General features: G+C 40.9%; 1 protein-coding gene across 1 annotated transcript in view; it reads right to left on the reverse strand.

Moving 5' to 3' along the window:
* ntrk3b (neurotrophic tyrosine kinase, receptor, type 3b) overlaps positions 1-16,610 on the reverse strand; it is a 215,393-nt gene that overhangs the window by 94,322 nt on the left and 104,461 nt on the right. The window contains exons 8-11 of the mRNA XM_039795075.1: positions 11,087-11,392; positions 10,428-10,442; positions 6,962-7,017; positions 4,587-4,689 (exon numbers count right to left, since the gene is read on the reverse strand). Coding sequence (XP_039651009.1) covers positions 4,587-4,689; positions 6,962-7,017; positions 10,428-10,442; positions 11,087-11,392 — 480 coding nt within the window. The remainder of the gene's footprint in view (positions 1-4,586; positions 4,690-6,961; positions 7,018-10,427; positions 10,443-11,086; positions 11,393-16,610) is intronic.

Raw genomic sequence — 16,610 nt, forward strand, 5'->3', positions numbered from 1 at the left:
TAGGCGTGATAAGTGTATTGCACATTGATGTGATTTTACATATATTCTTGTAATGGGTTGTCTGTGATGTAATGCGTATGCATTGTGTGTTAGTGTGGACCCCAAGAAGAGTAGCTGACTGCTACGGCATCAGGTAATGGGTAATTTTCTACCAGAATATAAGAAAAGATAACAGGGGAGCATACATTAAAAGATTGTTTTAGAAGTTTTAGAGAAAAAAAAAAAAAACTTTTACTGTACTGAATTCATTAAAGGCAAATGTACAAAAAAAAAGAATGATACACAAATACATCAAGAAAAAGATCCATCTTTGAACGATTAATAACTACCATTGTCTTGCCTTCCTAAAATGAACGTCACTCAATACTGTTTCCTCTGTCATTTGTCACTTCCTCCTGACATGTCACCTCTGCCTTTGATTGTTTACTGTATATTTTCAGTCTAAACTCTGCAGTGACATGGAGCCAAAAATAGCGCCTGTATCATCTCCTCCTTATATAAACACACAGCAGCTGCCAACAACTATTGTGGATGAGCCACAGAAATACCCAGAATGCAGCACAATGTGGCATTGATTCCAAAGCCATATTGGGACCCTCAGAATTAGTTCAAAATGGTTATATTTAAAAATTCAGATTAGTGTTGTTATAATGACAGAGAATGACAGAATACCACCAGGAACGTGTCAACTTTCTCTTTCACTCTTTTTTGCTATTGTATAATAGCAATGTTATTCTTTTAAGTTTTAGGTATGTTTGTGTTCTGGTGAAGTCTGAAACATTTTCTGTTTTTACAGTCAGTTACAGTTTTAAAAGACAGGTCTACTGCACCCAAAAAATTGGTGCACCCAATAGGTCTAAACACTAAAAATATGGAAACATCTTGTTTGGATCTCTGCTCAGGAGATTTTACGTAGAAGACAGGGAATATGACACAATGATATACATTTAGTGGTCTATTGGCTGCACTTACAGCAGCAGGGGTGGGGTAATTTTCTACCAGAATATAAGAAAAGATAACAGGTGAGCATAATACTTATTACTAACGTGCTGTGTGTCTTTTTCTAAAGAAGCATTATCGATTCCCTGCTGACAAAAATCTGTGTGAACGACACTTCAAACCCACTGGTGTGAATTACAATGTAAAAGATGAGACTGCTGCTTAGACAGCAAGATGCTTTAGCTGGGAAGGTAAGTTGACAACATATTGATCAGAGCAACAGGTTATGTACAGCGCACACATGTGCAAACACACACAAACACACGCAGGCAGGCACAGTATCTTACATTAAACCACAATTACAACCACATAAACTGAGCTGGGGTATATCAGTCAGAGCTGTAAACGCAGGGCAGCCAGTGGACGGACCTGGCAGTGGGCCTTGAAATGCTAGCAAATCAATTGAATGTATTGTAGCTCACACACACACACACACACACACACACACACACAAACCCAGAGTTTTTATTGGATGCCCAGAAACGGTCGGTGATCAAACTCAAACAGCCAAAAGAGCCATAGTGATTTAGTGGAGCGAAAATCCATTATGGCTCCATCCAGGTAATGACTTCTTCAAGCCTTCCAGCTGATTCTCCAGAACAAGAGTGGGAGGGGATCTCACACACACACACACACACACACACACACACACACACACAACACGACAAATCAGGCTATTGTACCAAACAGCGTGAGGTCCTGAAAGAGTCCACACCGACATCACCTCTCTTTAAGTCTTTTATACCTTCAATCTGTCACAGTGACAGTGGAGGCGGCAGCATCTCTATTTAAACTGAAGTGGCTTATGTACACCCGCAGTCTGGGGATACAAACTACTACCTGATAGAAAAGGAGAAGCCTAGATGCCTCTTATTTTTTAATCATTACATGAAGACATTATGGCAACAATAAGGTAGAACAGAGCTGAAACACACCATGCTCCACAACACTGACCTTAACGTAAAAACTGGAAACCATCATCGGCAATGGCTCATCCTGGTGCTCTGCTCAAGCTTCAATATGCTTCTATTTCCTGCACTATCACATTAGTTCATAAAACTAGGTGTTACCTTGAACAAGGCAGCTGAGCTCAAATGACTCTTGGGAAAAATGTGAGCAGAGAAAAGTTTATGAAAATATGCTTTTCAGTCTCTTGACGGAAAATGTTTTGGTGCCCTTGAGCAATGCGGACAATCTTAACATATTGTAGGAAGCATGCGAGTCTTGCTGGAGAACCATGTGGCACTCAGCGAGATAGCCACGCAATGCAATAAAAAAAAAAAGAAGCCCCGCAGTGTCCAAGAGAACTTTGGATGAGACAGATTACTGCTTGGCGAGTAATGAAACTGCATTTGAAGAGTTGAAATAACTCCTACAGAAATCTGAATCGGCGGGAGTACATTGTCAGGCTAAGCCTGACGAAGTGTCCATTACACACTAAAAATGGCAAGTTTTGAAGAAAATTTGGATGGTGCAACAAGGCAGGCCTGTTTGTTTCTTTAGGTGAATGATTGTAAAGATTTACAAAGAATATGTTTAGGTAATTTCCTCTCTGACTGGGATGTTTTGGGACCGATTGGTGGGATTGCTGTGGATGAAGTACACACGGCGATACACTGGTAAGAGCCAATGAGGTTTAACCATGTATCAGCTCAGTTAAATAACTCACGTTACTGGATTGTGTCAACAGTTAACTTTATTTAATATTGTATGTGGAGTTTTCTTTTGTGGGTGCAAATGTTCCACCAAAACCAGTTCCTTCCCGGGAATATTTAGCAGAACCATTGTCACTGCATCAGGAAATTAGCACCAACCAAGACAATTGTGATTGGTTTAAAGAAATGCAAACAACCCAGAGCGTTTCCTTTGCTCCTATCCTAGAATATATCTGTGGTGTAGCCAGACTCAACTCCACAGCAATGCGAGACTACACTGGCTTTGACACTGGGTGCTCTGAGCATTGAAACATGCTAAGCTCTCAACACTGCCAGCAATATGAACCAGTGCCTCCTTTTATTTGAAAGCAAGTGTAGAAATAAGGCAGAGCTGTAACACAGATATCAAAACTACTCTGTTGTGTGTCAAATGCATCTACGTGCTTTAGATACAAAGGAATAAGAAATTCAGTTCACGGTAGAATCATAAGCAAGCAGCTGTGGCAACAATTAAAGTATATCTCATAGACTGTATACAAACACAAAGGGTCAATCTACCTACAGTACATATCATGGAGTTTATGATAATCTGTATGTGGTCTCTTATACGCAAACATATTGCATTAATTATCTTTTATTTCTTATTTCGACTTGACAACTTTTGTTTTCTGGGTCGTTTGTTAGCACAGCATACATTTATATGACTTGCCATGACATTACAAAGACGTCTGTAAAGCCTCATTAACTACTGTTTAAGACTCATCCTTGATAAGAGCCAGCTTTAGGCCAATGCAATAATTGCCACCCCCTAAATAATTACAGCAGAGAGTTCTTTACCAAGGTAGGTAACAAACACTAATCCTGTAAAGTAGCTAATTAAGGGGTGGCGGCGGCTAATGCTACTTTACACCGTATGAAATGAGGAAAATGAATGGTTTGAGGTGTTGGGTCCCGGTGGCGTGTTATTAGAACATAGTGTGATGTATAAGAAGAAAGTGACAAATGCTAGAAATTGATGAGTGAATCCAAACAAAACCCACTGAGAAGAAGAAATGCATATGGGTTATGATCAGGAGCTTGTTGCAAAGGGACGCAGGAGAGTGCGTTTTGTGAGCGATACACAAACTCACCCCCCACAGTCCACCAAACACGAGCAAAAGCCGCTACTCAGCCTGCCAACTGATAAGCTGCAGTTGGGTGGGCAAACACTTGAAACCTGAATCACAGGACCTGAGCTGCTACCGGTCCTTTCCTCTCTGCTCTCTGTTCCTAGATCAGCCCTATGACAGCTTTCGCCTCTTCCATAACGCCAACGCCACAGAGACAAGCAAAACCTGGAGCTGACACAAAATGAAAGCTCAGCATGCACAAAAGCCATGTTTAATCCTATTGAATTTCTCAGCATGATCGACAGCGCCGAGTCCACTAATTAATTCAGGATCCTTTCCACAATCGCTCTAGCAGACACGGTGAATGTGTGAGGTGTATGTACAGTGCATAGATCTCGTTTGCATGCACACTGCCCTTTAGTATTGATCTAGCTATGCTCTACGTGTGCATGTGTATGGGTAGTTGCAAATGTATGGCCTTTAGCAGGACACACAATATTCCAACCCTGGAATATTCCAACCCTGTAACAAGCACCAAGACCATTAATAGTGCCTCCAAATGGGAAAACCATTTCTTTCTTTTTTCCGAATGAGTCCTCGTGGGATGTGACTAAGGTGTAGTAGAGGTTCTTAAAAAAAAACGCAGTAAAAAGTAGGACTTCTACAGTAGCTGCATGTGTACATTTTCTGATGAACAAAGGTTTTAAAGAGAAGATTAGCTGGGGGAATGGATTCCGCACAATGATGCAACCGGCAGAAAGGAGAAAACAAAGCTAACTGTCGGCCTGCCTATCTGCCTGTCTGCCTATTTGCGTAGACTTACCTTTCATACCGAATTTGGAGCGCCGGCCGTATTTGTTGATGAGAACAAAAAGGACGAGGAGGAGGACGCAAGCAAAGCCTGCCAAACCCACAGCGATGGAAACCTGAGAGAAACGAAATGCTGTGTCAGACGGTGATCACATCATAATCCTCTCCACATTTCTGATCACCTTAAATACTGCAAATCAGAGTTTAATCCACTAGATTGTGAATACTGCTTTCTCACAGATTACAGGAGTCTGGAAAAAAGCTACCTACAGCCAGACTTACTCCCATTGCAGTTCGGAGAAAGAACATGCAGTACAGTAGGTACTTTAAAGTCACAAGCCTGGCTCATCATCATCATAACAACCAGTTTTTTCTGACCAAATATTTCAATTGAAAAAACTAAAATTGGACTAATTTGGATAAGTACAGAATAAATAATGTAAATAATAAAAATATAGACAGCTGCTTTTTTCAGTTGACATAGGACAGTTTGCTTGTTATAATCACAGACAGGATTTTTTTGCCTCCAACGTCACAATATGATTGCGATAGAGAGGCCAAGATATGATACGTATCGTTTTGAATAATGACCATGTCTTACAGAGAATTTGCTACTACAGCTGCTCTTTATTGTTCTGTTTACCAGCTACTGCACATGTTAAAACACTTACAACTCAGGCTCACAGAGATCTTAAAAGTAAAATGAAACATTTTGTTTTTGATCCCAGAATATTAATGAATGCAAATAAAATATTCTTTAATTTTTAAACTTCACATGCTTGAATTAATGTTTTTGTTTGTTTTTGTTTTAAGATTTTTTTTTTTTTTTTGCTTTTATTTGATAGGATAGCTGAAGACAGGAAAGAGGGAGAGAGAGGGGGTACAAGATTCAGCAAAGGGCCACAGGTTGGACTTGAACCCAGGCCACTGCAGTAAGGACTGAGCCTTTTCCCTATTTTTCACCGGGAGCGTCTGCGTCAAGTTCAGGATGCGCCGCGGCCCCCGCGAGCAATCACAGCCATTCAAGTCAATGCTTGATATTCCACCAGCTGCACCACGGTCCCTGAAGCGAGCGTGAAGCAGCTCTCCGCTCCGCTAAAGATACGCAAAGAACTGTCCTGCTAACTAGCTCACATCATGAGGGGTGCCTTGTGCCTCGGAGGTAGAGTTACCCCATAACCAAAAGGTTGGTGGTTCAATCCCAGGCTCCTCTGGCCACATTTTAAAGTGTCCCTGAGCAAGACACTGAAATATATACAGCAGGGGTGTCGAACTCATTTTCACTAGGGGCCGCACTGGAAAAGGAGAATCACACCGAGGGCCAGACATGGAGAGTTTATTGACTTGCTTTTGTTACTGCATGTCACTTTTTTAGAACATTTTTGTAGCTTTTTTCCTCATTTTTGTTGTTTTCGTTCCAACGTTTTTATGGCTTTCTCAGACATTTGTCACCTTTTTGTAAATTTGTTGCTTTTTTCCATTTTTCTATGCTTTTTGTCACATTTTTGTTGACATGTTACAAAAGTCATCAAAACAGTTCCTTAACCATCGTAGAATTTAGCAAATCAAGCAAAAACTATTTTTTTTAACAACAACCTGTTTCACAGCCTGAATATGAAAACTCTCTCTCTGCTTTTGGGGGAATTTCTGAGTCTCAGAGTCCGCAAATCTGCCAAATTCTGCTTTGAATGTCAGGTAATTGCAGTTTAAAAAACACTTTCCTGTGTTTTTGGTTTGGCGCACAACTAGGCGGGCCAAAATGTATTGCGAAACCCAAATTGATATACGGGTTGGATCTAAATCTGCAAGGGGCTGGATTTGGCCCGTGGGCTTTGAGTTTGACACATGTGATATACAGTGTGTCTACTGCTCCTTATATACTTAGAATGGGTTTAATTGCAGAAATAAAATGTCACTCCATTGTACTGTGTGTAAGTGACAATTAGGAATAAAGTTTGTTTGTTTTGTTTCAAAGTTAGTTATACCACCTATGCTTTTCCTGCTATGACGTGTCAAAATGTCTGCCATTAAAAAAAGCCCATTAACAACGGTAGTGACAGCATCTCTTTCCATATACTGAACTACAGTGGAATAACACCAGTGTTGGTTTCAAACATTTGTACAGAATCCTCCATATTACATACAGTTTCAGCAGCACACACAGAAATATAGTGTGGCCATCATGAACATCATTAATGTCCAAACACACACCTTTGAAAAAATGTTGTCTTTGTGCCTCAGCGCTGCGTGTCAACACACAGTACAAACCCCTAAAAGGGTCCTTTGACTAATAAAAAGCAGATTTGAAACACACAGCAGCTCTCTGTTAGGTCCAGGGGCAACATCTTTAGTTGCTGTTTCATCAACATCATTAAGGAGAAAACTCACCCCAAATGTATCTTCATCTGGTCGGCCTGAATCACCATCTGACGGCATCGAAGGAACTGCAACACGAAAACACAAAACATCAGTGGCTGAGAATGAACCTTTAACATCTGTGGTTCACTCCCACACTTTCCAGTAAATACGTAGAAACTGAGTTATAAACTCTTGTATGATTTCTTATTGCTTCTCATGCACAGTGGCTGCACTAGAAGTAGTCAACTCTGGTTTATTCCACTGAACCTGTTTATGCACCTATTATCACGCTAAAGCAGTGTAAGTAACACTTAACACGGGGTAATGCACAGACTAACAGGCTAGAATAAGACGACCTGATGTGCTCTCTGGTATACATAATTCAGAGCATATTTTCAGTATCTCCACAAAGCCAAGTGGTTTAAGAAATGTTTTGTGATAGTTCTCATTACCAGTTGAAAATATTATTTTGTGCTTTCCTTATTCATGTGTCTCTCATTTTAAAAACAAACTCTTGCAATTAAGAGCGCCTGGCCCTCGTATTTTTCTGAGTAATGAATAATGTTAAATCTCACATGGATTGAAGTTGTCCTACTTAAAGAGGAAGAACATTGCCACTGTATTGGGCCATAATGGCTTGAGAGAAAATGTTAATGAGCAATACATTTTTATGTGTCGAGGCTGATAAAAGGCTTTTGATTTAGAAGTCTGTACAGACAAGGCTGACACCTGTCACACGGTTCCTAACAAAGCCTGGAATTTGCTATCCAGTGTTTAGGAAAGTAGCAGAAAAGACATTGTGATTATTTTTGCACAAATGCATGCTTGTGCTTACATACACAGAGAGAGAGTGATTAAAACACGAGAGTGATTAAAACACGTTGCTTTAAAATTATACACGATACAAGCAAAACAACAGAAAAGAAGCTCATACGGCCAAGAGCACCAAATGTTAAATAACATTAAATGAAATCAGCTGAAAAATCCACCGCACCAACTCAAACTTGACATATTTGTCCTAAAAAATGTGACCCATAAAACTGGAGCCTGCTGGACTCAGCTCAGGTAGCACAACTCTACAGTCTACAGTATTGTATATGTATCAAAGCTGCATTGCAGAATGTGAAAAAAAACCACCAGAATATAAGTAGAGTTACACATCTTCTTGCAGCTCCACTTTTCCCCTCACACTGGCATATGCATGAACTGAAGAGCCTGGAACTCTGGAGCTCTCTCTCTCTGAAATAACCTGTGATTGGCCAAAGTCTCCCATAACGGGCTAGATTTACATAAAGCCTGAGAACAGAGCCAAGGGGAGGTGCAAAAGTATAGTTCTCTCTCAAACCACTTGAATTACAATAAGCTGTAAGATTATTATGGACTTTTTGCCTACCACAGCTTTAATGTCTCAAAATGATCCTAAAATAATTCATTGATGTTAAAATGCTACATGTCACACCTCTATTAATGAGAGTTTTGGCAAACAGCAGAGGTGTGGGAAGAGTAAGGAGAAGAGGACGGATACAGAGCCATGAAACAAAATGAACTGGTGTCAGGGAAAACTCCAGTCTGAGGCCTCCAGCCAGGACATCAGAGAGTAATTGTGGGCAAATTAATGGCCACATGGTAGACTGGCTGCCACTGGCTCAGAAACACACAGTACACTAAAGTGCATTGCTCTGTTTGTGTGTGAGTGTGTGTGTGCCCTGACTACCATCTCTCTGTCCCTCCTTCCCAGCCTTCATCCCTCTCTCCTCTCCTCCCTCTGCCCTCCTCTCTCCTCAGCATTATTAGTATCAGTCTGCCTGTCACTCTCCTTTCTACGGCTGAACTCACTTACACACCGCTGCTATAATGTTTCACACTCATCATCTAAACACTTCTCCCTCACTTGCCTCACTCCCACAAGCTGTGCGAGTGTGCGCGCATGTGTGGCAACATGAAGTCGTTGCCCGCCTAATGCAGCTCGCCACACAGTTGGCGTCCATCCGTCTCCATCCCGGGCCATGCTGCAGGCTCTATAATCCATGACTGATTAGAAAGAATGGCCTCATATGGAGATGGAAGAAGACTCTGATGAAGGTCAGAGATCAGACCGGCCCACTTAGTTTAGGCCGTCAAGAGTGAGGCTGCCACAACAGCCTGAGGCCAAACCACACATCACACACAGGAGATTTACGATGCAGTGTGAGAGCAGGCCAAAATATCGTTACAGTAATATGACTGCAATAACCACTTCACAAACATTCACACATCAGCAGCTAACAGTTTGGGAAACTAGCTTGTTTACACTGTGGCTGCTTAGTTAGGGGTTAGAGAGGAAGCGTTATGCACGCTGAGTTGCTGATTCAGTTCCCATTAAAGAGAATTACTAAAACCTGGGGTGTCCTAGCACATACTGTACCACATGACTGCTATATGCCTGGTTTAATTCCTTTGTTGCATGTCATACTCAGTCAGTCTGACTTTGGTTTTGTTGGTTTTGTTGAAGCGGTGGTTATAGGGCTGTAGTGAGAGTAAAACTACCAGCTACAGTAGTAACTGATGAGCATTTCTTTCTCGCTAGATTTAGTGACTTTTAAGAACCTCTTAGCAACATTATTTCTAAAAAGCTTTTAGAAACTTCAGACCATCACTGGAAAAGCGAGATATATAATATTGTAATTCGTTTCCATGCATGCTGCTCAGAGTAATCACAGTCCACAGCTCTTCAGCCAACAGCACGGCGTCTCGCTCCCTCTTCTCTTGCAAATTGAGCAGCAGGCAGTTAGCCGACACAAACGCTAAGCCTTGTGCAAATGTGATAACGTCACCAATATGCAAATGACCATATGACATAATTTGGCAACTTTTTGAGTTAGTGCTAGCTACTTTCATTAGAAAAGAGTTGGCAACAATGTACCCACTGTGTGGAAGCTGCTCCTGGATGCTGCTATATATATAGTTCTCTGACCTTCTCTTGGAAAATTTCACTCCAGCCACCTCTGCCAGCGTCACCTGAGATATCATGCGTAGCCCCCAAGAGCCTATAGTTCTCGTTTTAAAATTAGTCAGCTTGAAAGATTTAAAAGTTAGCTGCAGACTGCATTTTTAACCAATTGATGGAGATACTGTTAGCTTGAATAGCTAGCTAATATTATTTGCTTATTAGCTACAGATGATAAAATCTGATGAATTGATAGTTTTGTGCTATAAAGAGAAGTGAGTTTTGTCTACCATCCAGCATTGCTGAAACAAATTATGAAGAATTTTGAATGGTAAATCTGCCACCGTTATCAACAATTGTGGCAACAGTAACTAAGGGAGCAGGGCTTAGCGAACCATTGAGCGAGGTATCAGCTGCTCAAGTAGAGCTGCTTACTAACCAGCAGAAATAGAGTGTGCAAGGGGGGGGGGGGCAAGGGGGGGCAGGGGGCAGGGGGAGGCCAAACAAACAAATAGTAAAAACCAAAACCAAAGAAATAAAAGGGTTAAATTTGAAAATATAAACACTCACCTAGTTCCACTATGTCTGCAAAAGAGAAGACGGAGAAAGTTACACTATGTCAATAAACAATGACACAAGGTATTAACCTTGGAATATTGACCATGAGGAGAAATTTGCTAGTCTTTGTGGGTTTATTCCCCCTCCCTATGCACTTAGGATGAACTGCTAGCGAACAATCTACCTGACTGAACTGTGGCTGAACCCTGGCTGCGATCCAACCAGCAGGGATCAGCTGCACAACCTGCACCCTGTGAAGGGAGATTTTAATAAAAACTAAAAGCTCCCAATAGTTCTTCCACCTAGGACGGGACCAGCAATTAATACAACAGGCACTTTAAACGAGAAATTCAACTAGTTGAAGACTTGTTCCAATCGTGATGCTCATTTCCTAAAAGTGGGCCATGCTAGCTCTTGTGGGAATCAGGGAGTTACTTGGCAGTATTTCTTCTTTTCTCCTGTGTTTTATTCTTATTTAAATCAAGAAAAATAAAGGTGATGTTCAGGCAGTAAAAATGTGTTAATAACACTTGCATAAATGACATTTTACCCATGAGTATACTTTCAATTGTGATTATGGGGACATCAGTGCTGCCGGCTGCCAACAGTGCATCACTCATCAACCACAAGCACATTAAGAAATAGATACCATGCAGAAATGATCCACTCACCCTTTTCTTCCATGTCGGGGGCCATGAGGAAGTGACCATACACTGTCTTGGTGACTGTTCCCAAAGGGTTGCTGGCCTCAAGAGTGTAGTTGCCATTGTTGATGTGTGTTGGGTTCTGGAAGGTCAGACAGCCCTCCAGATAGTCCTGGTAGAAGTCCATGTCAGTTCGGATGTAATCGTTCTGGAGAATCTCCTTTTGCTTGTAGAACCAGCGCAGCTTGGGATGGGGGTAACCCCGAACCGTGAACTCAATGCAGGTATCATGGCGCTGCTCGGGCTCAGCCAGTCTCAGGATGACTGGAGGAACTGCAGTGAAGAAGGAATGTCGTTTACATGACAGATAACCATTTTAGGCATACTGACCAGAAAGAGCAAAATGATATGGATCACCTAAAGGTTATATTTCCCTTGTGTTAAAGCGTAAGTTGAAGTAGTACAAAGACCTTCATGTGTTGAGAAAGTTCCACAACCCTTGGGCTGAGGAAAGCCTGCCCCAGAAGGACCTAAACAATGCAGACTAAAATTTCTTCTTGAAAGCATGACATTTAGGAGGCAGGTTTCTTGCCAGGGAGTGGCAATGAGCCTTTTACAGTGTGTTACATATTGCAGCAGTAATTGGGACGGTAAGGAAAACAAAAAGATAGAGGGACACCTTTTGCTTGAAATAGACAGAAATCTCTTCCGCATAAACAAGCACATAACCTCCTTTTCTGACGTGGAGCAGAAACACCTCTAAATCCACAACGCCGCCAAGCTGAGAGGCAATTTATCAATTTAATACCATCAGATACATTTCATAAACAATTCATCCACTGATTTGTCTTTGCGATGAGTTACTCTTGCAGCTTTATCATCAAAAGGAAATATTTGGCAGATGGCATTACCTGGCAGTCTTTCTCTGTGTCTGTTCTACATACCAGACACCCCACACATACACACACACACAGACAGACACTCATAATAGATCATGTCTGAGCAATGCTATTTACATTAGCTAGATCATTGTTGCACGTGTGTATTTATGTTTTCAGTCAGACAACACTGTGCAATGTGCTACTTAGTAGTACATGTTTTCCGTTTATAATTTGAATTAAGAAAAAGGGCCAGGGTTAATGAAGTAATTTATTAATTACAGGACCCAAATGGGGAATTTGCATGGCCGCCATATTAACCTGTTTGGAGGCCCCAGGGCAAACATTGTTATGACCCTTTGTGTATTGTGTATGTACCCTCCAAGCCTCCCAAGTTTCCATTCCTGTAAGAACAGTACTCTAAGCAGACTATATGGTTGATTCATTGTTTGCCCAGGCATGCAATCAGTTATACTAATTAGGCCCAGGTTTTTGGCGTTTCAATTAGTTTGAAGAATTTTAATATAGCCCGACTTAATTTGGAAAAAACATGCTAACACCAACAAGGCAACATGCTCACAATGTTACTGTTAACATGCTTGTGTTTAGCAGGTTTAATGTTTACCATGTTCACCATCTTACTTTAGCATTTGAACATGCTAACATTAGCTAATTAGTACAAAATACAAAGTCCAGCTGAGGTTGATGGAAATGTAGGTATTCCAAACACAAAATAATAATAGTCCAAATACTGCAAAAACTTAAGTATTGGACATGTTAAATTGTTGACCTCATAATGGCACCATATAATAGGTTGAGGTTGTTACTCATGTTTATTCACGGGACATGAATATCTGAAGCTAATTTCAATCCATCCGACATTGGTTGAGAGATTTCACTCAAAACCCCAAATGTCAACCTCATTGAGCACTAGATGAAAGTCAGAAGATCACCAAAGTCAGAAGGATTCATCTCTGGGTACGAATGTCTGTAAAAAAAACATTGGTGCCAAGCCATCTGGTAGATGACACAAACTTTGACCTAAAAAACAAAGAAAAGGTATCCCCAAAGTAATAAGGGTTCATTCTCTGGTGACCATGAATGGCTGAACACGTGTAATGGATATCCATGTAAAAGTTGTAAAGATATTGCAGTCTAGACCAATGTTGTAGACAGAGCAAAATTGCGATGCTGCTAGCATGGCTAAAAATGTGTCTACTACACCAGGCCAATAGATGGTTATAACGCAGTCTGTCTCAGCTGATACTTTTGCAGTGCAATAAATCAAATTTACACTTACTTAAATTAAATATAACCTTTTGACACCCATTGAACGTGGAGCTTTTGTGGCTCCTGGGGGTCCATGAGCGCAGGACAGTTGCCCCCTTGGCACCTTAAGACCAGTTGGTAATCCATCATGGGAGCTTTGTCAATTCCAGTGTGACTGCTTAGAACAGGTACAAACACTTTTCAAATGTGGTCAAACAACATGTTGTACAAACTACTTCTTTTCTAGCATAACCCCACACTAATTGTACACACTGCAATTGGGCTTTATCATTAATAGACAGTAATAGACTGATTGATTAAATTCATAAATGTCATTCATTGTTGTTGATTGTGTACCAACGGATGTTTTCGAACCAAAATAATCATCCATTAAAATGATGGAAAAAAGTATGTATTGGTGCTTGTAAGCTGTTATTTCATAAATTGCTTTGGTGATATTGTTCCTGTTAGACAATTGTGACAATAAACTCACTGAATTGCACTAAAGGCTAAGGCAAGTGTATGTGTGTAAGTGCTGGTGTGGGGGCGTGTGCAGAGCTGTGATTGTGAGCTCAGGAATAAAGAGAAAAGATAGAGATGAGAGAAAAGAAACGAAAGAGAGAGGAGGGAGGAAGATTGGCATGAAGTGAGGGTGGTATATAGCTGTACAGCCTAAAGGCAACGAGAGAGAGAGAGAGAGAGAGAGAGAGAGAGAGAGAGAGAGAGAGAGAGCGCGAAAAAACGAAATTCTCTTGTTGACGGACAGTTAGGGGCCAATCCATTTTTCCTTCAGCATGGCTGTCACCTCAGTCTCAGTCAATACAATACAAGTCATTACTGCGCTCCATACTGCTCTGTAACAACATGGTGTCCTTGTGGCGCTCAGATAGATGACAAGCTTTGATAACTACATTCCTTTGATCTGTGAGAACACTGAATGCAAGGCTAGTTGTGCAGTGTTATCTAGTGGTAACACTGGTGGCATATACCAAATGCCATGTTCCAGCCAGATAGGACGACATAGTTGACGGTGACAGGCGAGTATCATGGGACAGATATCGCCACATATTCCCTCTGGACTGAATCACATTGTGATTAAGATTTTAACCTGTAAGAAGCAGCACAGCGATATTATGTTGAGTCTCCCGAGGGATTCAGTCACATAATTTCCTCATTAATTACTCATTGTTAGAGGTAATGCCTTGCTCTACCTGTAGAGTCCAGTGTTGGGGAGTAACGGAATACATGTAACGGCGTACACGGCGTACTGTAACGGAATACAGTTACTCATAATTTGTATTCTGAATACGTAACGTATTCAGAATACAAATTATGAGTAACTGTATTCCGTTACAGTTACAATTTAAATCGTTGGTATTTAGAATACAGTTACATTGTTGAAATCAATGGATTACATGACGATTCTCTGTTTCACGAGTTTATTCACTTTGACTAAATTAAGGCAACTTAATGCATTTTCCAGAAGCCCCGATATGAAATCGAAAAAAATAGCTATTTGCGTGATCAGTCACAATGGAGTCGGCACCTGTTACACCGGCACGACAGAGCCAGGACAGGAATAAGTTTCTATCTTGGAAATCCAAACAGCATTTCACATTAAAGAACGAACAGGGAGAATGAAATATAACTGTGCAGTGCAACCTGCTTACCAGCAACCAACCTCCTTTCAGCGTCCACATTACTCCACCTCCAACCTGAAGAAGCATCTTAAAGTAAGCTATTTTTTTAATTAGCCAAGGGTAGTCGTCTGCTGTAGTTTTACTGGTCACCTTGCTATTTAAACATTTGACGTGCGACTTTACATTCTCCTACTGTATTATTTACTAGCTCCAGAGCCGTTTAAAGACTGACTAGCCCCGTTTGACATGCTAGCTAACGTTAGCTAAAATTAGCTCGTGGTAGCAAGACCGGCGTTAGATTTTGCGCAGTTCGGCACTACCAATACAATAATCTATCTGCTTGTTCAGGTACACATTCAGCTAGTTGGAATAAAAAGAACACACCATTATAGGCCTGTTTAGTAAGCTGGATGTGATAGCTGCATTCCTACACTTATAAAACGCAATTCAATGTGGAAGTAATCCTGAAGTAATCCAAGTATTCAGAATACGTTACTCAGATTGAGTAATGTAACGGAATACGTTACAAATTACATTTGTGGGCATGTATTCTGTATTCTGTAACGAAATACGTTTTGAAAGTATCCTTCCCAACACTGCTGTAGAGTAGAAACAGAACTATTAACCAGAGATAGTAACACCATGCCTATACAGTAGGGCTAAAGGAAAAAAACATGGTATGTGAGTCCACAATGCTGTAGAGCTGCTATTGTTCCACGCAGCAGCAGAATAATGGGTCTGCAGAATTTTAAATTGTGGTTAATTACAGTTTCGCTAAAATCGGGAACTCATCTTTGAATGCAGAGAATGTTACTTGACGGCTGGTAATTTCGCTGTCAATCAGATTACTCCCTAATCAGAGCAGCAGTTTAAGCTATTTTATGACATTTCCAGAGACAATAGGCTGCACATGGGAGGAAATGTAATTACCATCGGAGCATGTGGTGAAAAATTAATATGTTAATTTGCAGCACCAGCAGAGAGTGTCAACAGAAAAAGAAATGCCCGGAGATGTACATCCATTGAGTGGCCGTGTGGAGGAAGCCCTGAAGACTAGGTGTTGCAAAGTCAATCTGTCATTCTAGCACGGTGCTTAGCAGCTCTGCTTCAGAAAGGAGTGTTTGAATTGATGACAAATCTCCCCTGTCCTGTAGCGTGATGCATTGCAAACAGCCACAATAGATTGTGCTTTACAGCCAGCTTGCTACAAAGACAAAATTGTCAGGCACCTTTAATAAATATTGGCTTTGAATACAGTCCCTCCCAAATCTGCCCAGGGACAATCCACAAGGTAAACTTATATAAGAGCTGACATACAGTGTAATTCATGGTCTGCACATCAGAGGAACAATCTGATGGTTACCAAATCATTTTTTTTCCGATTCTCTTTCCACTCAGATCAAGGCAAAGCTTTCATGTGGGCTGGAGGGTATATTCTTGCTAATTGGCTACATCAATTTCACTTGGTTTGTTACTGTGCAACACCTCATTGCATTTTAAATGTACCTGCATAATTTGGTTGTTCTGCTTGATAAAGGAGATTTTTTTTCCTGTTGTAAATTATTCTCTTAGACTGTATAGTCAGTAATGCAAGATTTATTTCAGTTCCCAACATAAGTCCATCAAAGCTGCCACGAAAGACAAAGAAAGACAATAAAACTGGTGTTCTTGCCTCCAAGTTTTCATACCAGCTACATGAGATTTTTTTCTTGACTCATTATTGGTCTTTGCTGACTGCCATTTTGTCCACTTAAACTTAAATGC

This window comes from Perca fluviatilis, chromosome 3 (genome assembly GCF_010015445.1).
Source record: "Perca fluviatilis chromosome 3, GENO_Pfluv_1.0, whole genome shotgun sequence".
Taxonomy (NCBI): Eukaryota; Metazoa; Chordata; class Actinopteri; order Perciformes; family Percidae; genus Perca; species Perca fluviatilis.